Here is a 27775-nt window from a genome sequence, read left to right as displayed (position 1 = left end):
AAGCCACATTTTATGCTTGATTCTTTTTCCCTCTGTTAAATTCAACAAATAAATAGTAATTGTGTATTTAAATTTGCAAAAATGTCATTTTCAAGTTTGTTCCCTGCAGAGGTTAACTTCTTTTCACCTTTAATATCAACAAAAGATATAATTTGACCAGGGATGCCCAACATTTTGCACGCAGCTATAGTGCATCCCTTTTTCATTCTTCTGACAGAAAAGTCTCCAGTAGCTATTACCGGACTCATCACATGCACTACGTTTCCTTATTGAGACATTTAGTTCTGTTATCAGTGACATTTTTCTTGTCTAATGATGCCGCCTATTACATGTTCCGGTTTATTTATGGATGTAAATCAGCCAAGTGTGTCACTTCCACCTTCTGGTTTGAGTGTGCAGTGCAGCCTCTTCTGTAAAATCTATTACTACATTTACATTTTTTCATTTAGCACTACTATTCTGTTTTATGGCATGTTTTCTAGAAGAATCCCGGTTGATTGTTTTAGTTCTATGTGCTGCAGCAGCTGGAGCAGAGATTTTATGACTCAATGCCCTTCGTGACATCACCCCTTACCATTTACCTTGATTTGGGACAGCCAATGTCTAACCATAAGCTGGGACTATGTGCAATTTAGCATTCACCTGAAATTCACCTGAAACATGTCTTTGTACTGCGGGAGGAAGCCAGAGTATCTCGCAGAAACGCACGTGAATTCAGGGAGAATATGCAAACCTCACACCGACTGAGTGGGGATCAAGCCCGTCTTGTCTCTCACCACCCAAGTACTGCGAGGTGGCAACGCCATTGTTCCACTGATCAAATTTTTGGATCTGATCTTCATACGATATAGAGATGAGGCAAAACTTACTTTTACTTTTAGCACCATATATAACTTACTGTTTCTTACGAGCTAGAGTGTGGTGTCCTGTGAAAGATAATGTTTTCTTGTTTGTTCATGCCTGCTGTCCTTGGGTTAGAAAGCAGTTTTGTTGCAGTTTTCTGAAGTCAATATTATATACCAACTCCTATGCATTACTAAATCAGATGCAAAAAATAGTCAAAAACATCCTTAATGCCACATTAAAATGGTGCAGCGCACAAAAATCTTTATGGAAAAACATACCAGTAAAGTAATTGAAACTGCAAATAATGTCTGAATTTCACTATTCCATAACTAATAGTAATAGGGCCTCTCTGGGACCATTGTCATAACAGCTTCAGTCCTTCTTGGAATAACATTTTATAAATCTTGAATTATGTAAAGTTTGAACCATTACATTGTAGCAGTTGTTGTAAGATTACAGCTGGTTGTGTAGTGGTTAGAGCTACTGAGCCTTTAGATCCGAAGGTTGTAGGTTCAATCCCCATCTCCGGCTGTAGCACCACTGAGCGAGGTACTTGCCCAGAATGGCTCCAGTAAAATTGCCCAGCTGTTTAAAAAATGAGTAAATAATTAGGACTTTAATATTGTAAGTTGCTTTGGAGAAAAGTAGCAGGTAAGTATCCACCCTTATAAGTGAGCTTTGACTTTCAGCCTACATTCTGATGCAGATTTCATTTGGTATATGCTGTCATTATTTTCATAATTATTCCACTTTCCAGATTAAATGTGTGAAGAGCAGTTTTGTTACCTGTTGACCTCAAATTTGGGCACTTGACTATTTTGACAATTTCTTTAATTTTATTTCTCTGTAATTTATTACGGTGCTCTTGTTTCTATTCCTTCTGTTTTTTTTCTTTTTGTGGGGTTATGTAAAATACCCTAATTTATTTATGTGTACCCAAAGTTAAGAATATAGATATATTCTATTTTGAACTGAGATTTGAGAGCTGGAAAAACTTTATTGCATAACTGTGTTCAGGTTTAAAATATCAGTTAGTGATAATGCTGCCGTGACTTTGATAATCAGGGAACTCCAAACTTTTATATTCAGAAGCAATTTAATTCATTATTTAGAAGACTACAAATGACTCTTCCAGGTTATTGGTTATTGGATTTTAACTGGATTCCAGTTTAAACTTTTTATGGATTGGGCTTTAGTCTCTTGGTTCCAGATGACAGAGATGCATGGTGAGCTCAGTACCAGGCCATGAATAATTTAACCACAACCTTCTGCAGCTTAGGAGAGCTGCCATTCTGGAAGCATCTGTGATGGCTAAAGATGACATGCATTTCCATTTCTGGGTTACAGCATTCCAACCTTTTTGTGTCACATCTTGTCAGTTACTGTTATGTTAATGTTAGCAATGGATTTCATGGTTTAGATTCATGTTTTTTTTTTTTTTTTTTTTGTCATTGTCTTTAAAAAAAAAAAAACCACCCAGAAGCATTATCAGTCTCCTGTCTAAGGTTATCAAAGTGGAAAGCTAGTAGCACAGTTGTACCATAGACCCAGGAGTGGATCTTCTACTGTAACTTCTTACTTTAACTGTTTAATTTGATTTTGTACATTTGTTTAATCTTAATTGTCATCTTTGGTCTATTATTAGAAGTTAGTTTCCCACAAAGGGAGACTTCTTTACGCATTTTCCCTCACCTAAAACTGCTGAAGTGGGTGTCTTATAGACAGCTGAGTGAACGTTTGATGCTTTTCACATTTACACATAAAGACAAGGACATGCTTTTGCTTGCTTGTTGGCTGTTTAAAGATGTATCTGTGTAACACATATAATTTAAATGTAATGTTGAAACTATAAATAGAGTAAAATAACTTGTATGCACAGTTGATCACTGGCCAGAATGAGAATGTCTGTTACAGTGTAATATGCTAGACAAGTTGTAAAACATGTTTTCCAGCACCTCATGTGCTAAATTATCAGCTCAACTTTTTCTGTCACCATGCTTGGTACATTTCAGTACTGGAAAGAGTACCCAAAGAACTCTTCACATAAATATGAATCGAGGTGATGTTTTTTCCCAGCATCCCCTGCTTGTACACAGCTGTTTGCGTGTTCATCCACTGGGATTAGTTACTAATTTGAGCAGGCAGCTCATTAGTTTTATGTGGTGAGAGATGATTCACTGTTGATCTGATGTATTTTCACACCAAAATGTCTGGACAACTAGGGCTGAGTCCTTATATTTTCATACGTTGTGCACATTTTTTTTTTTTTTTTTTTTTTTTGTGGATAAGATAATGTTTATAATGGGGAAGGGTTTACTTATTAATCAAAGCAGTGTGTGGGGAAAAATATGTTTGTTTGAAAAAGTAATTGCTGTTTTGCAGTCAGTCACATTTAACTGGAGTGACAACTAAATGGTTCCTGGAATGGTGTCTTCCCCCCACTACTAGAACACACAAAAAGATCTGATCAAATTCAGGGTTAAAAAGAAGCTGTAAAAATTGAAAATCAAAAAGGAGGCAGATACTTTTCTTAGATCTGTTTGTTGAACTACTCTATGTATTACCACTCTTTAGTGTGGCTTTATAGGGCTATCTCGATGGCTTAATTGGTCCAGTTGCTACTTACCATCCCATACCATTTGTACTTGTGCACTTCATCCTGTATAGAGTGAACCCTTCATGTTTGTGAGAGTTCTGTGACTATGAACCTAGAAAATCCAAGAAAATTAGCACTGTTAACGTAGAAAATCTTTAATTTCTGTTTTTGGTAATTTAGAATAGAAGAAAAAAATTAAACATTATTGTAGCAAGCGCAATTTCTATCCATCTACCTGTAATTAAAGGTGTCCATTACTGAACATTTATTAAAACTCATGAGATACGTTTACTATTAGCAGGTGCTTTTGTCCAAAGCGACTTCCAATGAACACTATATCGTAATATCAGCCCACTCTTTATTCACACACACACTGTGTGAAACCCCTTGTCCCAAAGTGGGGGGGGGGGGATTCACGGCAAACCACAGTCCAACCCAGCAGGACAGGGCGCAAAGCTGGAGGGGAAGGGGAGAGACCCTGGACAGCCGCCAGGCACCCCAAACAGGACTTGAACCCCAAACCTGCTACACAGCGGGACCCGGCCAAGCCCGCTGCACCACCGTGCCCCCCACTTTTCAGTCACCCAAGTACATGCTAGATACTTCCAATGAATCACTCTTCCATCTACCAGTAAAGCACACTTTCTGTCTCTCATTCACACACACTATAGGTGATTATAGTCACCAGTTTACCTGTACAGAGCATCCGGAGGAAACCCATAGAGACACGGGGAAAACATGCAAACTCCAGACAGATTGAGTGGGAATCGAACCAACCTCCTCTTGCACCATCCAGGTGCTGTGAGACAGCAGCACTATTCACTGTGCCACTGTGTAGTCCCCATGAGAAGGTAGCAGGAGATATTTGCTAGCCTACAAAACACCCCTTGTATGTAGGCCTTGCACCTCTAACCAGCCTTGTGCAACATGTACTTTCTTCTTTCCAGTCCCTTACAGACCCGTCTGCAGTTGCACAACTTTTCACATTTTCGAAGTTTTTTATACAACTGTTTATAGTCTATCCCTGTTCTCACTCCTAAGGGGGTGCCTTCAGCAGTGTGGGATGCTACAATATGATGTAATTCATTGTTCTTACCTCTATTCCAAATATTGATGTAAAAAAAATCTCAGATTAGAAGACTATCAATATTGGAAACCTTTGCAGAAATAAAATGATCTATGCTCAGCATGGGCTTGGCCAGGCTCTTGGTTAAAGTATTTATTTTTTTTAGAATTATTTTTCAGGAACACACAGCAAAAATAAAACCACATAAATTCAACAAGTTCAGTGATTGCATTTTTTTCTTGTTTTTGTACAGCACTGAATACTAATGTATTCATCAACACTAAAAGCGTTTAAAAAGACAATTTTTAATGCAACTTCGCCATCATATCTTCATGTACAGTGTTTTTCTGCATCTGTCTACTTCTTGATATGTGTAAAATGTAATGTTACTGTGCAACATGTTGCAGCCTTTGTTTCGATAGACAGAAGGTATCACTGATTCCTTCTATTTTGATGACCATTTCTGGTTTGCGTCTAAGAACAGTCCTGGCTGTGGTGCTGATTTTCAGTTTAAATTTGTTTCCTGTTTGTGCATCAGTTTTCACAGGCAACTTTCTTTGACTGTATTTTTAACAAGCTATGATTGTTCTAAGTTTATTCACAACAATTTCCCTTGATCTTTCAGATATCCAAGAGTTTTATGAGGAAACGTTACAGGACAATCAGAAATCTGTGGAACCTCCTAAATTTCCTGTAACTTCACCACCAGTAAACCAGTGGGATTTTTCCAGTCTTCCCAGCACAGCTGTGACATCAGAAACCCTGCCTAGCAGCTTTAGCACCAGCACAGAGGTAGGAGACCAACTTTACCTAAGGATTAGCTGCTTCCATTGCAACCAGTGCAAACTGTACTTTTTCTGATTGTGATCCAGTTCAAAAGCTTTCAGCATTATTTGGCAGCAGTAACCATCAACAGGATAACTTTCATTTTAAAATTTGGTGGCTTTCGTTCATCTTGGATGTTAATTTTATTTCTTCATCAGATTGAGAACTTTTGAAATCGTCTTGTTATTGACATTGATTTATACCATAGGAATAGTTTAAATGCACTTTTTACCAGAATTTTCAATTCTATTTATTTTCTAGAACATTCTTCTCATGCGGTGACACAGAGCGCTTGAATACAGGCATAAGGCAAAGAAAGAAAGAAGACGGTTGATTACAGACTAGCATAATACATTATCAGTACTTTTATAAAGATGCCTAATTGCTAGAGAGGACAGGAACAAAAAGCTCTCAACTGAAAGTCAAGGGAGAAAAAACCTCTGGGGTTCCAAGTACCAGTGGCTGCCCACCCCTCCTGGGCATTCTAGATTAAATAAGACTTACTAAATAAGTCAGTTTGCAGGTAGTAATGGCATTGTTGCTGCATGGTAGCTTCGTTTCCCAGTTCAGCACGGTGCGTCTCGTCCATCGTGGCGGTTAGTCATCACCTTCAGTCAGCATGGGATGCTTTTGTAAGGGCTGACTGGCCTCCTCAGGTCTTATTGCAGGGAAAAAATGCTCAACAAGAAGACATTGTTAGTAATTTATAACTTTAAGAAATAAGTTTAATACTTTTTGATACAGAGGTGGGGAAAACAGAAACACAGCCAAGTGGAATTAAATTTTGTGGTGATATGCCCGAGTGAACACATAAGTCTTTAGTCTGGATTTGAAGACCGAGGCAGACGGGGCGTTTCTGACAGTAACTGGTAGAGTATTCCACAGTTCAGATGCTCTATAGTTAAAGGCACGACCTCCTACTGAGGTCTCATTCATCACAGGTACTTTAAGGTAACCCACATCCAGCGTACGAAGACGTTGTCCTGGGATGTAAGAATCAATAATCTCATAAAGGTAAGCCGTGCCATGTATTGCCTTATAGGTCAAAAGAAGGATTTAATAATCAACTTCAAGCAGGAGCCAATGCAGCAATTTCAGTACCGGTGTTATATGGTTGTACTTCCTAGTTCTAGTGACAATTCTTGCAGCAGCATTTTGTACCAACTGTAGCCTGGATACAGTCTGATGTGGACAACCCGATAATAAAACATTACAATAGTCCAGCCTGCTTGAAACAAAAGCATGAACCAGTTTCTGAGCATCAGAGAGACTGGTTCATGCTCATTGTTCATGATTCATTCATTACTCTGCACCAAAGCAAGATTCAGTATTAGTTTTTCTGTGACTGGTACTACCTCATCTTAAGGAGAAACATGGTTTTACTTTTTGTATGCTTGCAGCTAATCACACCAATACACATCATGTCTGTCTCAGGTTTGCTTGTTTGTGCATAGTAAACATTGCAAAAATAGTTTAATGTGAAGTTAAAATTTTTCTGAAATAAATTGCAAAAGGATATTCTGCCCAACTGATACCAAATTAATATTTCTTATTGTTATTGATTTCTTTGACTTAATAAATTTTTGCTTTTACTCAGCCCATTAATTTATGCTTCAGTGTTTGAGACATATAGAATAAAGTTTTTGATGGAATTCAGAAAATTAAGCACATTAATATTCTTCAAAATATTGGTAGAATAAGACCTTTACTGATTTGATGTGATCAGTGTGCAAAAACTGAATTATTTATTAGCAGGCTTTCTGCCATTATATGTATGCAGTGGTACATGAATGAATATGATAGCTTTTTTGATGTGCATAAACATTTCTGTATTTTTCAGTAATTTGCATACTTCCATCTAGCAAATTGTTTCACAGAAGAATTGCTTCACCAAAAATAAAATTTTATATTAATCCTGGCAATATATCACTGAAAGTTTATCAGATTATTGCATTAACTCATTACTGAATTATACCTGAGGATGGTTTTATTAAAAAAAGTTTTGGACATTGTGAAAGCAGTACATCCCTCATTGCCTTGTGTGAGGCAGGTTTGACGAATTGACAGTAAATTAACAGATCTGAAGTTAGCAGTGTTTTTTAATGCTCTAGGGGTATTGGTGTTTCTTGACATTCACATTCACGATTGCTGAATGTGATTATTTGTTTTTGGCGTCAGCATTACGGTATTAATGACACTTTCTAGTGAAGTACAGCTACACTTACAACTGGTACTTTCATATTTCAAATTATTTTTCTTCGATTCCCATAATGTTAATAGTATTCTTGTACCTTTATCATTTTAGCTTTTAGGAGTAGTGGATAATAAAGGTAAGTTCATTTAGAACCAAAAGGCTGACAGTTTGAGCATCGTGTCCCGCTACTGCTGTAGTACCCTTGAGCATTGATTGCTCCAGTGAAAAAAAGGCTCTATAGACAAATCAAATACTGTGTTACTTTCTATCAAATCTTCAGCTTAGCAGTTATTTTTCCCCTCAGAACATAAGTTCTGTCTTGTGTAGGCCTTACTTTTTCTAAAAGTATATTTTTTTATTTATATTGCTTCTCCTCTGTTTTAAGTGGTCCCTGAACCTCCAGGCAAGGAAGTCACAGGCTGCATTTTATAAATGTTCTAGTTCTCTAGCATCTACTGCCTTTTAATTACTTTAATTTGCTCTCAGTAAACAAATGAACTCCTGTAAAGCTGAGAGACAGTGAGTAATAGAGAAAGGCAGCTTAAATGTGCAGGAGAGTGGTAAATTTGGCCGTCACTGCACTGAAACGGCTTTCGTGCTCTTTTGTCGAGAGCGAGCTGAAGTAGGCGAAAGGCTGGGGTATTACACAATCACGTGACATCCCACCCCCTAGCACCCTGCAGTTGCATATGGCTCTGTGATGCGATGCCCTCCGCTGTGAATGTGGTCTTGGATGCTGTGTGAGACAAAGACTTTGAAATATTCACTGCAGGCTTTATCTGTGTGATTTTTCTCATTTCTGTTCTTGATGTATTGTTTAAAATAGCCTAGGAATCCATGTGTTCACTCCTATTGGTGCATTTTGTCTGGTAAAGAGTTTTCTCTGTGATTCAGCTGCTGTAGTAAAATCTCAGAGTTCAAAAACTTTGATACTTTGTACCTAGGTTCTAAAAAATTCAGAGGGCAATTTGTGATCAATTAATGTACTTCAAATGTCTTGATTTAAATTTGCAGTGGGGAGGTGACTGAAAAATATTCATGATAATATATAATGATATGCAGATAGGCAGGTTTTAGGGCCACAGTTTCTTTGTGCTAGAGTGCTGTAGCTTGAGTTATTCACAGCACTTTGAAAGTTTGAGAACGCATTTTAAGGAACCTCTTTATGGCGCACAGCGCTCTGGGTTCGGATGGGATGAAGGACACACAGGCAGTGTTCATTTTGAACGTCTTATTAGAACACTTGTACACAGGGAAATAATGCTGTCGGTCTGAGGAACCCTTTTCCTCCAGGACCTGCGCCGCAAGCCAGCTTATGTAGCACCCCCCAGCCTTTTCCCTCTCACTGGGAAACACCATTATTTTCCCCATAAGTCCCCACACTGGTTCAATATTTTAATTACATTTTACCCAGAATCCAACTATGTGCAATAAACATTTTCCCAGTCAAACATGCAAGAACGCGGGTTGTTACACTGTATTTGTAAGGTGCCTAATCAGTTCTTGGAGTGAACTACTGTGAAGACTTTATTTTTTTAAATTTTTTTTGTGTCATGGCAGTAGTTCTGGTGGTATGGACTGAGTCCTTAAAGATGCAGTTATTTCTGTGTTCTTTTTGTCTGAAAACTGAATCTTGATAGCATTTTTTTTTTTTTTTCTGGACAAGTAAAGGAAAATGGCAGAAATCAGTAGGTGTACTTGTTCTGCCTTTATATTTCTTTGCACTTGCATCTGTTGTATGTCCCTGCTCTGCTTGGAACTCCGTAAAATACAAAAAGTAACTTCAGGGTTTCTACTGGGTTGTGAAAAGTACCTGAAGAACATATAAATGGTAATCTGAGTTTTACTTTTTGTATTTTCTTTCTGTTTGCTGTCAGTTCAGTTTTTGAAACTGCAAGAATTTGTTGGGGACTAAAAACGCACCTCAGTTTTTTTGCACTGTAACGTGTACAGCAGTTTTCTCATTGGCTTGGGCTGTAGACAGATTTTTGTTAGTGTTTCAGATGCTTTCCAGTGCCAGTGTTTGGATATAAGGTCTTTACAGTAGAAGTTAATGTTTTCAGTGGAAGTGAACTCAAGATGGATGGCATCTCTAAACTATTTAAAATAAAGGCAATATAACTTTAGCAAATGCACATTCTGTTTGTAAATTTTTTTTTTTGTTATTTTATATCTTTTTTTTTTTCAACACATCGGTGTATCAGTTTGTTTATATCAGGGCTTTTCAACTAAATGGGCATATGTAATTACATTATAAAATATTATCAAGTTTAATGTAAAGTTGACCTAAAACCAGGACCTCTTCAGTTTCCAGTCACATTTGTTGCAATAATGACAGGTACATATATGAAATTGTTAGTAAACCTTTCCTATGATTTACAGCCCTATGACCCTCTGATATAATCAAATTATATAACTCCAGATACACAGTTGGCAAAAGATGTTAACACTGTTTTCATAAAGGTGTGATCCCCCCCATGATAGTCTGACTGTGAATTTAAATTCAAAGCTGGCTTGGGATATTTAAAAGTATGGCAAAAGTGAATAAATTCTACAGAAAGGATATCATAAGGTTATGCACACACTTTAAAGAACGTACATCTACGTAGGTTTACATGTGTGATAAACTGCTCTCATGCGTCATCCTTGTATGATTGTAGTTAACAGATGACTGAAGCATCAATAAGTGCTTTCTTTATTGTCTTTGTACACCCACTGGGTGTTTTATTAGGTTTACCTGGCTAGTATTTACAGAGATCCCTGTAGAGCCCTTGTTGGTGGCCGATGCCCCAGGAAGGCTGGAAGGCATTGATGATGATGATGATGATGATGATGATGATGGGTAGTATTTGGTGGGACCCTCTTTTGTCTCCAGGAGAGCATAAATTCAGCAGCAACATGCTGGACACATTCCACAGAGCTTTTGTTTGATGCTAGGTTCACAGCTTCACAGTTCTGGAAGAGTCTTTGGCAGCACCTTCATTCTGCTAACATTATATTCCACCTCATTCCAAAGATGCCCTATTGACTTGACTTTGAAGGCCATTGGAGTAAAGTACTTTCATGGTTGTGGAACGATCCTGAGATGGATGCACGCCTTGTGAAATGACATAAAAAAATTAACCTGTGGGAAGTGAGAATTTAAGAAGGGCTAAACTGGCCAGCAACAATGGTGCTTTGGTACTTTGTGACATTCAAGTGATGAGCATTTATGTACTAAAAAACATAATGTATGACAGGAAAACATTTCCCACACCTTTGCACCAGCACCACCAGTATGTACCACCGATACCAGACAGGATGGGTACATGGATTCATGCTGTTGACAGCAAATTTGAATCCTGCCATCAGCATGGGAAAAGAAAAATTAAGATTCATCACCCTCCAGTCATCCAGCTTCAGTGATTGCGTGCCCATTGCAGCCTCATCTTCTCCTTGTTACCTGACAGGAGTGGAACATGGCATGGGCTTCTGCTTCCTGCAGCCCATCTGTTTCAAGGCTTGATGACTTGTGCATTCAGGGACTCCTTTTTGCACACTGCTGTCATACTGACTTGTTATTCTTGCACTTGTTGCCTTCCCGTTAACTTTAATGAGCCTGGCACTTCTTGCCCGACTTCTCATGAACAAAGTGATTTCATTCACATAAGTGCCACTGAGTGGTTGTTTTTTTTGTTTATTCCACCATTCTGTAACACTGTAGTGCAACGAAAATCCCAGCAGTGTTGCTGTGCCTGACATACTGGAACAACCACGTCTGGAACCAAGGGTCATAATAAATGAAAATTACGTTGATCCTGCATCTTGTCCATTCTAACATTTCTCTGAGCAGTAGCTGACCTACTTGGCAGTTTCTGCGTGCCTTGTTGTATACTGAGTCATAGCCACGTGATTCAGTACCTGCGAGGGAACCTGTATGTTAAAAGGGGGCGGTGTACCTAATAAAGTGCCTGGTGAGCATCATTTCACTGTAAAGTGTAAATAATATTTGTAGCTGCAGTTAAATCCATGGTGTCGCACTCATTTAGTTTTCTCAGAAGAATCAATCATCGGCAAATACGTTTAGAAACGGAAACGGTTTATATATGTGACATGTGTTTACTTTTGTTCTGCTTACTCTACTTATTTACATTTATTCATTTAGGGGCGTCTTTCTCCAAAACAACATTATCGTTATTGATTATGAGTGTTGATCTGAAACTTGTTTTCAGTATTTATTTAGAACTGCGCGCGCACACACACCGGCAGTGCCAGGGGTAAACAGACCACAAGCGGCTGTGCTCAGTCAAAGTGGAGTATCCTCCTCCTTGTGGAAAAGCGTGATGTTTGCTCCGTGGGAGCAAGGTGCGGTGCGGGACCCGGTGCTCCCCCCCCCCCCCCCCCCCACCGTCTCCCGGCCGCCTCCGTTCACCACGCTGCGACCTGTCTCTCAGCACGGATCGATACCTTCGGCACAGCTGAACTTCCCGGTTTTTTTTACGCGCTTTAAATACTTCGCGGATTCGCCGCTCTCTACACTTGCAGCGGTGTGCTTCAACTTTTCCCCTTTTTTTAAATTGCCGTTTAACATAAGTTGCGTGCGCGTTTCTTGCAATACGAGAGAGCGGCACCGCACGTGCGCGCGCGAAGTAGAGGGGGCCGTCTCGCGGGGGGGATTCGCTGTCAGTGGCGCGCGCACGCCCGCCCGCCTCTGAATCACGTCGCACCGGTGGAATGTGAGCCGGTAGATGTTCGAGTGGACGCCAAAGTAACCGGTCGCGGCGAGCAGCTTGCCTGGCTCATTGTGCGCGGAGAAAGGAAGGGCGGAATGGAGCGGTGAGGAGCGGCCAGGACTCAGGAGGAGCTGAAGGAAGGATGGACTGTCTGTGCATCGTCACCACCAAGGTGAGCGGCCGCTCGTTGGCTTCGGCACTGCGCGCATCACTCAGTCACACTCACAGTGAGTGACAGTGGTCCACTGCGCTGTCCGTGAGGAGTTTCCCAGCGGACACAACTGCATTCACTTCAGTGCAGTCGAGTACGGTCAGTTTGTGTGCGTGTGTGCTTTAACCGCACTGCTGATTTTTTTTTGGTTTGTTTGTTTAAACTTTTCGCTTTTTGTATCTGTAAGTGAAACTTTGCGAGGACTGCCGAGCGGCTCGTGTGGCACACCGGAGTGGATGCGGTGGTGCTGGGTGGGGACACAGAGCTCCACACAGCCTGCGCCGCACAAACCGGCCCTGACTGAGAACTTTAAGAAATTCTTATTTTGAAAACACTCACTTCCGTTTTACCCCCTTGCTTTCTCCACTTAACAAGCAGGGGACACCATACAAGTGACTGAAGATGCTGAGATGTGGTTTTGCTTCATTGATATTGATGAATCAGAGTTGAACATGTTTGGAATCGTCAGGTAAGATTAAAAATAAAGCAGTTTTCTATAGCATTAATCTCCTGTAGTTTGTTGAAGTAATCTGTCTCCATATCAAACTCACTGTGCAATCTGTCCCCCTGACCTGCTGATGCCTTTGTGATGCTGGTGAGTAAAAGGCATTTCAGCAGCATCACGGTGTCTCTCGGGGCTCTCTAGTGGGCGAATGGGTTGAATGACCACGCAGCGAGATGTGGGAGCACAAAGAGGGGCGCTCGTGTCAGTGCCTCGTCACTGCAACGCGCAGGAGGTGTTCGTTCTATTTGGCTGTATGCACTTAGCCTCCCGCCTGTGTGCCTCCATTCAAACAGTGTATGGGGCATCAAGTTGAATCGAGTCTTGCATTAAAACATGTTATTTTTTGCTATAGTATTGTGCTGCTTTGTGCTTCCCTGCGGAGTTGTCATCTTGCTCTGTCCTCGGTGAACAACTGTTGATGGTGGGTCAAGCATGTGAAGTAGTAGTGGGCGGTATGACTAAGATGGACAGTGCAGCGTTTTGTATGCTGCATACCATGTGAATATCACAGTATTTTACACTTTGAAAGGCTTAACATTTAATGTGCATTTTCATATTTTAGTGTATGTGTATGCTGTTGAATAAAAGTCTAGTACTGACTGCAGTTCACTGAAATGTCTCTCTTGTGATGTTTTGATGTGTTGATTGACATGAACAGAGTTGCAAGAAAAATCAGATGTAGTTGAATAGAATCACCACTTGTAGTTAAAATAAGGTATATACTGTACAGAGTTTGGCAATAATCAGCAGCTTTTTTAAGCTTCTTTTATTGTAGTCAGAGTTCTGTAGTTGGACATTATTTTAGAATGACTTGGGTTGGCATATGGTATTATTATGCAGAAAATATTAAACAGCATGTTGTTTGAATAACATGCAAGGCAGATGATTTAACCTTTATGGATATTATAACTTAAACGGATTAACTTAATTAGCAATTTAACACAATGCATGTTCCATCACTTGCATTTTAAGTTTGCTTTTTTGTGCGTAAACTGTCTCAATGTGGCAGATGGGCTGTGGTTAATGTACTGTAGTTTTAATTATGAGCTATATGTCATACAGCACATAGGAAGTTTATGCAAAATATACATTTTCCCACCACTAAATGTTTTTAATAGAAGTGTACAGAAATCTGAAGCTACCAGCCTTTTCCCTTTTACCATTTACCATTATGAATTTCATGTGGCAGACTTTTAGAATTCCATTCTGGATCTTCATAATGTATTGCAAAAGAAACTTGCGTTCACTTTGTACTGCTTAAGTTTAGAGGCCCCATGTTAATATTCCCTGTGACCTACTGAACAGCTGCTTTGTTGTTCTCCCATCTCTTGTCACTTAGGCATTCTCAGAAGGCCGCATTCTCATAATCTGACTTTCTGCACATTTCACTGATGACTGCAACTATTTAAGCAGCTGTACTAAGCTGTAATGGCACATTTACCTTACCAGGTACTGGAAATGTTTATTAGGGCTAGGCCTTTCTCCATGCTAGAAGCAAGTAAGATGACACATACCAATGTGTTCTCAAATCTTACCAATTTCCTGCACCTGGACATTTTAGGGTATAGCTTGATTGGTACAGGTTAACTACATTTAGATGTGCTGCAGTCTAGGATACACCAGGATAAATTAGTTGTACACAGGTTGTTGGTATGTCCTGCTTTTTTGTTTATTTAGTGTTAGAAAATTGTTGCTATTGCAGAGATTGACAAATCCAATAGATGTCATCAAGGATACCGTGAAAGAAAGAGACATAACTTGAGCGGACTGTTATAAGATACATTCTGCGGATGTGCTGGGGCACGTCATCAGTGACGTGACGTGGGGTCATCGGGTGTTTTGGGTCTTTTAACAGCAGACACCCTTGCTCAGGCAACCCAGCTGGGGTTGATGAAGCCCCAGCTTGTGTCCCAGCAGCAACTGACCACGGATCTGCTCTCTTAATCCAGAGCCACCCAGCGGCTCTCTGCGGCTTCAGTAGCTGATCTCATGGCCTTCCTCTTCGCCTCCCATGTTATACCCAGCAGCATTGGGGCTTTGTCCAATGAGTGCTCTGCAAATCCCTGACAGCCCACCTCAGTGGGCATGCAGTGTGTCCGCCAGCCTTGCCTCCGACATTGTTCCCCAAGCTCCTGGTACTTTGCATGTTTCTGCTTGTTGGCTTCCTCCAGGCGTTCTTCCCAGGGCACTGTGAACTCCAACATGACCAATTGCTTGGTAGTCTCAGAAAAAATGATCATGTCTGGGTGGAGAGATGTGAATATGATGTTTTCTGGGAACCTCAGCTGCTTGCCCAAGTTCACTCTCAGCTGCCAGTTGGTAGCTGTGATTTGGAGGCCTGTCTTCAGGCCTGTGGGTGGGCCTTATGGCCAGCCTTGACAAACAAGATAGTATTCTGTGCAGTCTGGTGATGCTTGGTGGCACTGATGGCTGTGGAAACATGTTCTGCACATGCCTTTAGCACCTGGTCATAATGCCAACGGAAGCGACCTTCTCCAAGACCTTTCAGGCAACTGCTCAGAAGGTGTTTCTGGGATCCTCTCTTTGGTGCAAAGAGGGCAGGAGGACTCACTGTAGTGCACACACTGCACAGGAATTCTGCATGAACTCCTTTCCTAAGAGGGGTTTGCAGAATAAGTGTTATAGGTGTTTAGTTGATCCTTTTGATATAAGTTTTCCTTCTGATAGCCAGGAGTTAAATAAGTGATTTCTCTGAACCTGGAAAGTGTTGAGATGGGTTGGGAACAACTAAATTTTTCACTACTTTGTCTGCATCGCAGTCTGTGTGGAGAGAGTGTTAGCTAAATAAAGGGTACACTTGTCAGAGTTCTTCTTAAATAATCTATGCCTTATGAAATTGATTTTGTGAGGTTTAATAGAAGGAAGAAGGCTCTGGATGTAAGAATAAATGTCTGCCTTTGGTTTGCTACCAATGTCACAACTGGTCATGTCAGATTCTGCATCTTGTAGCAGTTGCGGATATCAACAAATCCACTCTGATGAGCCCTTCTGCCAGAGCAGGGCTTTCCTACTGTTTCCACTATGTTTATCTTAAACCTGTGTAACTTTTGTAGTGTGACCATTTCTGGAATTTTTTTCTTTAATTCTTCCCCAAGCCATTTTAGAATGTACTCGCCTTGGGCACAGAACTGGCATGGGAGCGGGCCCAAAATCAGGGCGCTTTTGCTCTAAAGGACCATGAAGCAGGCATTCTGAGTACACAAGAATATGCTGTCTCAGAGCTGTAGGCTGGTGAATTCATAAGAATGTGACCTTTGCTCAGTAATTATTTTTGACACAGCATCTTTAAATATTCATATTATTATGCAAAGTGCTCATTGCCTCATTTGAGATGTTGATTAAAGGACCGTACTCGTCGGACCAAGGTTCCGGTATGTGCAAAATTGTGAACTTCAACACTTCTGTGTCACGTACAGTTTTGTTATGCTTTTGTAAAATGTTTTGTCTAATTTCCCTTTACATTGTTTGCAGGTTTTTAATAACCTATTTAACTGTACAAAATGCTTAGCAAGAATTGTGACCTTTGCTCTCACTCAAAAAAACAATGTTATTTTACTATAGAGGTTTATCAGTCCGTGCATGTATTTGTTCAAGACTGCCTAATGGAGTTAAGGTTATAGTACTATGAAGTTTTTGTGTAATTTACTCTTTTGGCAGTTGGACAGCTGAATGTCATTCACCAGTCTTTTTCAGTTGTATGGTTGTTTTCCTCTCTGTTTCATCCTTTTAGAGATATTCTTCTCTGTATGCTGATTCTTTAATGTAAAATGACAGAATATCTGAAAATATTTCAAATAAAGGCATTTTATAAGCATGGTGTAGTAGGTGTTGTTGTGGTTAGAACTGCTGCCTTTGGACTCAGAGGTCACAGGTTCGAAGTCCACCTCCTGCTGTAGTACTCTTGAGCAAGGTACTTATCCTGAGTTGCCCCAGTAAAATTATCCACCTCTATAAATGGGTAAACATTCTAAGTTGCTTTTAGAAAAAGCTAAATGTAAGCACCCTTTAAAGTGTAGCATTTTAAACATGGAGTAGATGCTCATTACCCTCAAATGCAAATATGAGGGAAATTACAAACCAATTGTTATCTAGTGAAGTCCACAGAAATTGTTTCACCAACAACCGTCAGATCAGACTAATTTACTGATTAGCTATTGCTTACCAGAGAATGAGTTCAGCGCTAGACATAGGTGCTGTTCTTTGCAGAAAAAATATCCATCTGATATCTGTGCTCCCAGGAAGAAATCGTTGGCCACAGTCAGGGGTGGCGGGATTGTCTAGGCAGCCTAAGTAGTTAATTGTTTGGTAACAGGACTACAGTATTTCTCATTTATTGCTAAAATACTGTCATCACTGTCAGTAAATTGTCTAGCAGATATAACCTAAGAAGTTTTTTTTGTATTCCAGCAAATATGATGGTCACAACAGTCCAAAAGATTTTAGAACAAAAAATCCTGTTCATATCTTTTCAGTTTATATTATTTCTGGGACAAATTCTGTTGTTCCTCTCCCAGTCTTGACATTTACAACAGTATGATTCATTTGTTCAGATTAGTATCTTATGTTGATGTGGTCTGTTATTTGGATAGATTTTGTGATGATGGCAAACAGTAATTTCTTCCTTTAAAAGGTAATACAATAGAGAGTGGAGGTTTATTACCATTACAATATGCAATATCAGTAACATTAAGATGTGTCTAGTGGTAGTCTGTTCTGATGTGCATGATCTGGGACTTCCATGCTGTGTGAGCTGATAGCAGGAGATTTGTGGCCCTGTGATCATTTCATTTACGCCATCCCAGTGTACATCTGTTTCTTGGTTTACGTTGATTAATGCATCTCATGGGTCACATTGAACAACTGCATCAGCAAACTACCAAGAATCATGTTAACAGAGCAACTTTTGTATTACCTTTCAAAACTACTGTTAGTCTACACAGTAGAGGACAGAGCTGGTTTGAAATGGAACAGCTTTATTATTGTTCAGTGACTATTAAGATGACATTGTCAAACCGATTTATAATGAAATTATCATTAGCAACAAGACAGTTTTTGAAATTTGACAACCAATATTTTATCAGGTATAGGTACTACAGTATCAGTTAATAGTCTAAATTAGGACTGTATACTGAGATTCAGCTATGGGATGCCCATTTAGGTGTCATTAATATTAGCCAAATTATGACAGGGGAACTGTATGGACTCAGTGCTGATCAGCTCAGGTTTTGATAACCAGGCACTGTTTTTGTTTTCTCATTTTTGTATTGTCAATTGTGTTTTGTATTTTTGTTTTTTCCTTTTGCTTGACTTTAGGACTACTGCCAAAGATTTACATTTTTTCAAACATGAACTCAAAACTTATTGTAAAGCCTTCCATATCTAAAACAGCTGCATTGTAGAAAGATATTGAAACTTGCTTTGTCTTCCATACCACATTCTATAGTTTTCATTTATTTTTTTAATAAAATGAATTGTAACATTCACCATTTTATGTAATTAATAGGACAGAGTTACAGTTAGTGTGGCTCTGCATCAGTGTAATGGTTTTGAATATAGAAAGCTTTTAGCTGTCTGCTTTTCAGACTTTGTTTTTTCAGTAAGTCCAGTCAGCATGGTACTCTGGAAATTTTAGGGGCTCTGGCCTATTCTGTGTAATAAAGTGCTAACAGGTAAAGGTGTGAAAATGGCAGTAAATGTTGTAACTGAAAATACAATATATTCAAACAACATTGCATTTACAACTTGAATTTTCCAGTTAGCTTTATAATCGCAGCACTTTTTTTGTCAAGCAGAACGTATAGGACAGCATGTACATTGAAATTTTTCCTTTTTTTAAAAAAAAAAAAAAATAAAATCATGTCATTCTAAAACTCAAGTCTCAGTGGCTCAGTTCAAGTTCGGAGCACTAACATACTAAGCCTAGGACTACAGTGGTGCTTAAAGGGACAGCTGGTAGTGTAGTGGCTAGAGCTACTGCCTTTTGGACCCAAAGGTCCGCAGGTTTGATCCTCACCTCCAGCTGTAGTACCCTTGAGCAAAATACTTACCCTAAAATTGCTCCTGTTAAATTACCCAGCTGTATAAATGGGTAAATGATTGTAAGCATGTAATAATTGTGATCTTAACATTGTAAGTTGCTTTGGAGACAAGCATTAGCCAAATGAGTAAAGGTTTGTGAAACCTTTAGAATGTTCTCTTTCTGCAAAAATATGACCTAAAATGTGATGGGATTTTCACGTAAGTCATAAAACTAGCTAGAGAACGCAATTTAAAAAATGAGACAAAAACATTATCCTGGTTCATTTATTCATTGAAGAAAGTTATCCAGTGTTACATATTTGTGTGTGTGCTAAAAGTATGTGAACCTTTGCTTTCAATAATTGGTGTTAACCCCCTTATGCAGCAATAACCACAACTAAACATTTCTCTTAACTGTTGATCATTCCTGCACATCGGCTTGGAGGAATTTCAGCCCATTCTTCCTTACAGAACAGCTTCAACTCAGGGATGTTGTTGGGCTTCCTTGCATGAACTTGATTTCTCTTTATTTAGTTTTAGGACTAGAGTGACTATCTGATTTTACATTGAGTCATATTTATGCAGAAATAGAGAAAATTCTAAAGGGTTCACATACTTTCAAGCACCACTGTAGATAGTTAGCAGTTTTAAACAAAAATCAAAGTGTAACAGGCATGGACCAAAAAATTGTCTATTACAAATATAAACCAAGGTTAACCAGACAATTTACAAGAATGCAGATTAACAAAGAACAACATCATAGCATTTATGCAGTTGAAAAGTAACAAACGGTCTTTAAAATCAAAGTCAGAAGTACTCTAAAATGTATTTATTTCGCAGTTTTCTACAAAGCGAAATACAATTGAAAGTAAACAAAAGTGCATTTCACAGCATGTAGTTATAGATACAGACTTGATTCTAAAATCACTCTGTCCAATACCACTTTTTTTCCCCACTGGTAATTGCACATGAAGATGCATATAGAATTGATGTGTTAGTGATTGTGACAAATGGTGGGATGCAAGTTTATGGGCCTGGTTGGAGATTGAGAGAAGTGGGTCTGAATTCTTTTTTGAATTTTGAGAGGCTTTCATCAATTCTCAGGGAGAGAGACACCTAAATTTTAAGTGTTTGGAGTGTGTTTATGGAAATATTTGGGCGTGTCTGCAAAATCCAGTGATGCAGATAGTTTATTTTATTTTTTTCTCCACTCCCCATTTAGTGTAAAATAATGGGAAAGGACCGGTTTAGACTTTGGGTAGGTGGACGGTTTTCAGGAATGTATTATATCTGTGTTACAGGGGATACCTGTATTATTGACAAGAAGCAGAATAATACCTTAAAAAGACTATCACAGTTCTTGTTTACATGTACATTTATTCATTTTGCAGATGCTTTACTCAAAAGCAACATATATAGCTCAGAAAAAATACATTGAGTGCATTACATGAACAGAAGGAGAGTTGTATGCAGATGTGATTCTAGAGTACAGTTTGTATGAATTGGAATACATCATATGAGTAGCTGCACTAAAGGTTTACCCATTATTCAACAATTTCAAACATGAAATTATTTAACAAACATCTCTCAAAAGTGGATGCAAGCATGTGTCGTGTGTGTGTGGATCTCAAATGTAAACATGAGGAGGGGAGAGGGCCAGCACCATTTACTTAAACCTGCCCCAGCAGTAGATGGATGTTTGATCCTGAGGAGGAGACCAGAGCATGAGTCCCTGTCAGAGAGAAGCTAGTCTGCAGATTCCCTGTGTGCATGCATAGCGCAATATTTTTACATACACCTTGAGCCTGTCCTTAGCCCTGCACTTGGAAAGTACAAAATTTAAGTAACTTAAATGTTACATGTTTGTGGTTTGACTCAAAGGTCTAGGGTTGAAATCCTACCTCCTGCTGTAGTACCCTTGATCACTGTACTTACCCTGAATTCATGCAGTAATATAAATGAAAAATATCATAAGCAGCTTACCTAAGTCACTTTGGAGAAAATCGTAAAGTAAATGAATTAATAATAACAATAGTTATGAGTTTGCTGTTTTAGTTGTGCTTGGCATTAAGTGTGGCTAAATTAACATTACTGTCATAAAGTTGTGATTGGTTAAGATTTTACATTTACTTATTTAGCAGGTGCTTTTCTCCAAAGCGACTTCCAATGAACTCTATGTAGTGTTATCAGCCCACACTCCTTATTCACCACGGTGACTTACACTGCTAGATACAGTACTTACAATGGGTCACTCATCCACACATCAGTGGAACACACTCTGTCACTCACACGCTATGGGGGACCTGAACAGCATGTCTTTGGACTGTGGGAGGAAACCCACGCAGATATAGGGAGAACATCCAAACTCCACACAGATTGAGCATGGATCGAACCCATGTCTTCTCGCACCACTCAGGTACTGTGAGATAGCAGCACTACTTGCTGTGCAGATTTTCTGTGTCACAAGACATTGTTCTCCCATGTTGTCTGGTGCCAGGTTTGTTTCTGCACATAGTTGAATGATTAAAGGAACCTGTAATTTTCTTAAATTTTTCCATGACAGTTTGTTCTGTTTATTCTGTTTTACTGACTGACTGCCAGATCCATTAACGGGGGTAGTTGTGCTGTTTGGAATCATCTCTGTGGGGTTTACTCTACTGTATATGTGTGTATATGCTTCTGCCACCTGTTCTGTCTTTGTCAGGAATGGGTCAAGGACATTCAGGGAAGTAAAATCACGGCATAGCAGACAAAACTGTGCTTGTACTTAATTTATAACCCCGTTGCTTGGTGAAAATTGTGTATGTTTGTACAACCTGTTCTAGCAATTTTTCATGGTATGGAACCTTGTTCATGTATGGGGTTCAGTGTTTTTCTGTTGTAGCCTTACGTTTGATACGTCTTTCAGTTTAGCACGCCAGAGAGACTTAATGCTTTTGTAAGCTTTAAGAGGCTTGCCTATAATCCGTTAATTGTCTTTGGAACACCTATTCTTGAGGTACAGATTTAGATGACTTTTGCTGACAAAGAGCACAGCTGTGTAACTGCAGCCGTAATGAGTGAAAGTGAGGATTCTGGACTCCAGGACACTGTTGTACAGCTTTGGGACCCATGCAAGGACTAAAAAGGCAAACTGGAGCAGAAAATTATCTGTATGGCAAACAGTGCATTTGATTCCAATGTAAAGTATCAAATATTTTTTTCAATTAATACTTCCCCCACAGAGGATTACTAAAGCAATTATGTTTTTTGTTGTGACATTGCCGTCTGTGGTTTTCATCAGAATATTGATTAAACGAATGCATAATGTAAGTAAATTGTTTGTTTAAAATTTGGCTGGATAAAGTTTTTAGGCATCCAGAAAGAGAGGTCACTATGAGGACATACATTTTCTACTTTTATATGTGTATTTAATATTAATTGTGTTTTTAATGTCTTCTCTGAATGAAGAGTTTTATTGATGGTTGTTGCACAGGTCTTGACCATGGCTATGTCTGTTGCATTTTCACATTACGTTTGCTGTGTACTGTTGAACTGGAATATTTCTTCATGCTCCTTATGACAAGAATAGTCTCTGTTTGTGCCTTTGGTTTCAGTTACCAAATGGAAATGTCTTTACTCTATTTTACTTTCACAGTTGAGGGTCTGCTAAATTTTGTTAATTACAAACAGTCATCTAGTGTGCAAATATCAAATCCTGCATCATGGACTTGTGATTATTTATTTATTTTTTTTTTCTTTTCAGTTTAACTAGCATTGTCTTGCTGAATGTCTTGTAGTAAATCTACACTTAGATTACTTGTTTGCCCATGTGATTGCTTCTGTAGTGAAATTTATTTATGACTGAGCAAAAACAGTTGTTTCTGGTCAGTTAATGAGAATCTAGATGTATTTTTCAAGTAACTTATTCTAAACAGGATAGTGATCCCCCCTATTTATGCCCCCCCCCCCCCCCCCCCCCCCCATGGAGATGTGGTAAACATAAATATTAATATCAAATTCTTTCATTTATTTTTTGGAAAAATGTGCTTCGTTCTATGTGAATACCAGTAATAATTGGAAAAACCTAAACTTTAGTAGTCATTTTCATTTTTACTTGCAACTTTAACCAAAATCACAATCTTACTTATCAATGTATCTGTATGATTTTCTGTATTACTATTGTTAACATTTTGTAGCTTGGGACTTTAACCAGCAAACTCTAGGTTACAAGCTTATAACATTATCTGCTACACTACTTGTCTCATTGCTTAGCCACATGTACTGTATGTGAAGTGACATCATTATAGAATGGAAGCCAGTTGTATTCAGAAGAAACCGGCATGAAACGAAACGTATGAGGGACGTTGGTTCTTTTCTTTGGAGTGGACAGCTGTGTTGCTGTGAAGACCCAGGGCCTCAGGCTTGCTGCAGGCTCCATTGAAGCCGATCACCCACAGTGCAGCCTCCGCAGCAGGAGGGCTGGTTGTGGGTGGGGGCGTGCCGGGAGCGTGGCAATGCTAGTGAGTCAGCACCCTCCCACTCGCGTCCGCCTTGCCGCTCAGAGTTAGTCACGCTGCTCCTTTGTCGCCCCAGCTCTGATCGCTCTCAGCCAACGTTCTGACCGTGGCCTACACTTTGAGGCTGGTGAGAGAGGAAAACTACATTTGTTCAATGAGTATTCAGTGTTTGGTAATGCATCTTTCCCCGCTTCCTTAAAAATGATGCCGACAAGCCTCAATGTAGAACACCAGGGGCTGTGCTGAAAGTGAACGTAGGAAGACAATCAAGTGTAAGGTTCTCATAAATATAAAATGCAAGTGCATTTTCCAGCACTTTCCGTTTTCAGCCAGAGACTGGGCTGAAAGGCCAGTTTTGCTATCCGTGCTTTAATTCACGTTTTATTCGAAAAGAAATTTAGCTGTTCTAAAGTGTATACTTGGAAAAGAAAGAGTGACTAGTAAACCTGTTTAACTTCAGTCCCAACCATCTGCTTGTAACATGTTCTGTGGGTGTCTGCTTTTTATGACTGTTTGATATAAAGAAATGTTTTTCCTATAGAGTGTAGACCCTAGAGTAATGTAGTAGTTGTCTCAGGGTTATGCGTACAGCCCATTTCTTTGAACTGAAGTACAAATAATTCTCAAACTGATTTGGAAGTGAGCTTGCAGTTTATTTTGGGGAAACAGTAAAATATTCATGTTGTAGTTGGAGATGCACCATAAGGGTTAAGAATCATCTTTATGCTGTATATTCAATGTTATCTTGGCATTAATTCAGAGAAATGCATGCAGAAATCTGGGTTTTCGTCCATCTGGTGGCACTTTTGTCGGTTAAATGAGGATCACATGCTAAGACATAAAAGAAAGATCTATCAAGATTCATTTACTTCGTCTGATTGTGCTAAAGCCTTTTTATGAAGATAAATGTACTGAAGAAAAGTATCTTAAATTTAGCTGCATTATGCAAAGTTGTATGTATTAAACATGTTATTCGATGGCTTTCATTCTCTTTGCTGCTATAAAGGCAGGCGATCGTGATACCAGTGAAGAAGGTGCCTTCACAATAATAAAACTGTGTGTGTGTGTGTGTGTGTGTGTGTGTGTGTGTGTGTGTGTGTGTGTGTGTGTGTGTGAGATGCAGGATATTCCTGGCCTGTTTTTCGACATATTATAATCCCTATTGCCTATCAGGACCTTGATCTTCAGGATGTTTGCAGATTATCACCATTTCAGCACATGCTGGCCTCTTCCTGGAGGGGCTGATACAGTGGTCTTCCTTTACACCACTCACTCCTTTATGTCCTCCAACTCACACAGTGCACCTCCTAAGCACCAACAGCATGCATTGTGTTCAAAGTGCGATTTCCCAGGTCCCAGGTCTACAGAGACACCCGAGGCAGTTGTCCAAGTAGCAGCAGAGTTGTCAAAATATTCCGTTTTAATAATGTAATTATGGAGCCTGCCAGTAGTTTCTCAGAGGAGACAGATTACATGTTCCCTGTTGGATGCCACATGAAGGCTGAGGTTCCTCTTAAAGGGGCAGTGAAAGAGGAAGAGAAGTATTTGAAGGTGTTGTCTTTCCAAGAAATGTTTGAAATACAGAAAATGTGATCCTGGCCTCTCTGTGTGTGCTGAGTGTACTTGTAAAGGGCATGTAATTTGGTTCTGACTGTTGAATTTGGAAGTGAAAATGTCAATCTTCATTAAAAGGTAAAAATTGTAACTTCCATTGAGTAAAAGCTTGCACTGAGCAGTAAAGTGATGAAAATCTGCAACTCTGAGGCCCTTGTTAATTTCATATCTTTGAAATGCAATAAAAGTTTTTATGCCACATCAAATTAGACTGCTGTAATGGAACCAGTTTAACATCTCTGAAGCCTGACTGGGAGGATTTAATGACCTAATTGAATGACTAGTGTCTAAGAGCGAAGTCCTGCTGCCATGTGCTTTTGGCCTTTGTTCACAACCTATTTTAAGTGATACCAGTGTTTTTTAATTATTATTATTTTATTTTTAAATATGAGGATTTGGAGTGCGGCTCTTTTGAAGATTTACGACAGTGATGGCGTATCTACTGTGTTCTGACCATCAAAGTAATGAGCTATGGAACACGTTTGTTGGAATGTTTCTGCTGAAGAGTCAATCAGCATTGTTTTTTCCAATCCAATTTTTTTTCAAACACCTGATCCCCCTTTTCCAAGAACCTGCATTCAGTTTTTGTGTGTTAGTACATTATAAATGAGCTCAGGCCTCTTAACCGATGAGGTGGTGTGGCTTTCTCAGGCTGCGAAGGGTGCTTGTAAACATAACGGCAGTGCAAAACCTCACACACCCTGAGCCAAATTCGAACCCAAACCATGCATACTGTGCCCAAACATGCAGCTCGAGCACTGCGAGGCACCAGTGTTTACCAAGACTGAAAGGTTGCACCTGATTAATTAAAGGCTTGAGGTTGTGCAAAGCTGGCTGCAGAGCAGAGGTGTCCCTGTAGGAGGGGGCCATGGGGAGTGCTGTGCTCAACCAGGTCAGGCTAAAAACAGACCCACAGCACAGCCAGCCCTACTGTGGCTGTCCCAGCTGCTCCCACTTTCTCCAAATCAGTGGGGGTTTGTTTTGGCCAAGAAGGGATTGTATAAATGTGGTCAGAGGACATTGACAAGTGATGGTCAGTGCTAGAGGAAAAGTTTTTTTATTATAATAACTATTTGCGGAACAGCCCTTGTATCTCGTTTGATGTGACACATATGTCATTTTGACATCTTAAAAGGAATGAAAAGCAAATTTCACATGTTTAAATTGGGGTTTTTTTTTTTTTTTTTTTTAAAATCAGCTGGAATGTGATGCCTCATCCAAATACCAGGTGGACAACAATCATCTTGCAGTAACATTTAAGAATCAAAAAATGTTACTGCAAATACACCAGTAAGGGTTTATGGCCACTTTAGCTGCTGTTCACCTAAAGTATGCTATAGTTCTTTGACAGCCATTTTTCAACACTTAAATCTCATTTATACAGCATCAGCATGTTGCATTTTGACTTGCATATCTTTATCCAGTAATACAGTGGAATACTCCTGCTGTATTTAGGTTAAATTCATAGATTAAGTAACATGACAAGAGTAGGATTTACTTGCAAATTTTTTTTTTATTAATGATCAATTCTTCTACATCTCACTATGTTTCCATTAAACTTACAATACAACTTTCAATTCTATGTAAGTATTGATCAATTTGTATAGGCAGTTGAATGGGATCTGAAATTTTAAGAGAATTTGGAAATCAGTTGAAACTGAAATCTCAAGAAACCCTCATATGTTGTATGACGCTTACAAAAATACATCAAAATTCTATGTTGGCAGTGTAGTTTCCAAATGAATTTTGTTTAATTCATAACGTGGGTAGCATGTTCTGTGAATTCTGCCAGCCCCATTGATAAATCAGTAAAAAGAAATTGATCATGCAAACAAGCATGAGCCATGAGCACATATTATTACTATTGTACTGTGCAGTTTTATTTTGCTTTTGAAGACAGCCTACATGATCTTTACCATCATAGGAGGTGAGGAATGTCCATCACCGGGTAATCTCTCTCTCTTAAAAAGCAATTTAGAATCATGCTTTTTCTGAAAACATGTCTTTGTGGTGTGTGAATGAACTGTCGAGCACCCAGAGGAAACCCACGCGTAAACACAAGGAGAACATGCAAACTGCACACAGACTGAGCTAGATTCTAACAGAGGTGAGAGCCCAGGAGGAGTGATTTACCAGCACTACCCACCATGCTTCAGTGCTGCCCTTTAATTTCTATCTTTGTACATTGTGCATGTATTATGGACTTCCCTCCATACATGGTTCTGTTTCTGCTTTGTTCACTTTTTAACCGAGATAATTGAGATCTTGGGGGAAATGCATCCTATAATGTAAATTAGTAAAATGAGTTCCACTGATTCACACTCCTTCAAGCCTTGCTTGCTTAAAACCCTTGTCAGGCTTAAGTACTCAAAAGTGGAGATCCTGCTGCATGTTTGCTTCTACTTCAGAGCTGTCAGTCAATGCACATGCAGTTGAACATGACAAAACCTGCGTGACTTAAAATGCCCTTGCTAATGACTGCTCAAAAAATCTTTAGAGCTAGGCCGTTTTCCACACAATAGTGGCAATTACAACTATTTTAGTTTAAATAGAGGTATTTTTTGTTTTTGAAATTTCGTCTTTCATTGAATTAAGAATGTATGATTATACAAGCATTAGACCACGGAGTGGATGAAATCCTCCTCTACTTCGGTCATTGCAGTTTAGC

General features: G+C 39.3%; 1 protein-coding gene across 10 annotated transcripts in view; it reads left to right on the top strand.

Annotated features, from left to right (window-relative positions):
- Window positions 1-27775, top strand: part of LOC108939922 (discs large homolog 1-like protein) — a 160886-nt gene that overhangs the window by 13947 nt on the left and 119164 nt on the right. For all 10 annotated transcript variants that reach the window (XM_029249451.1, XM_029249449.1, XM_029249469.1 and 7 more), the window contains exon 3: window positions 5134-5300. In XM_029249451.1, the coding sequence (XP_029105284.1) occupies window positions 5134-5300 (167 nt within the window). The remainder of the gene's footprint in view (window positions 1-5133; window positions 5301-27775) is intronic.

The sequence above is a fragment of the Scleropages formosus genome, chromosome 2 (genome assembly GCF_900964775.1).
Source record: "Scleropages formosus chromosome 2, fSclFor1.1, whole genome shotgun sequence".
NCBI lineage: Eukaryota > Metazoa > Chordata > Actinopteri > Osteoglossiformes > Osteoglossidae > Scleropages > Scleropages formosus.
This window is presented reverse-complemented; position numbering and strand designations above follow the sequence as displayed.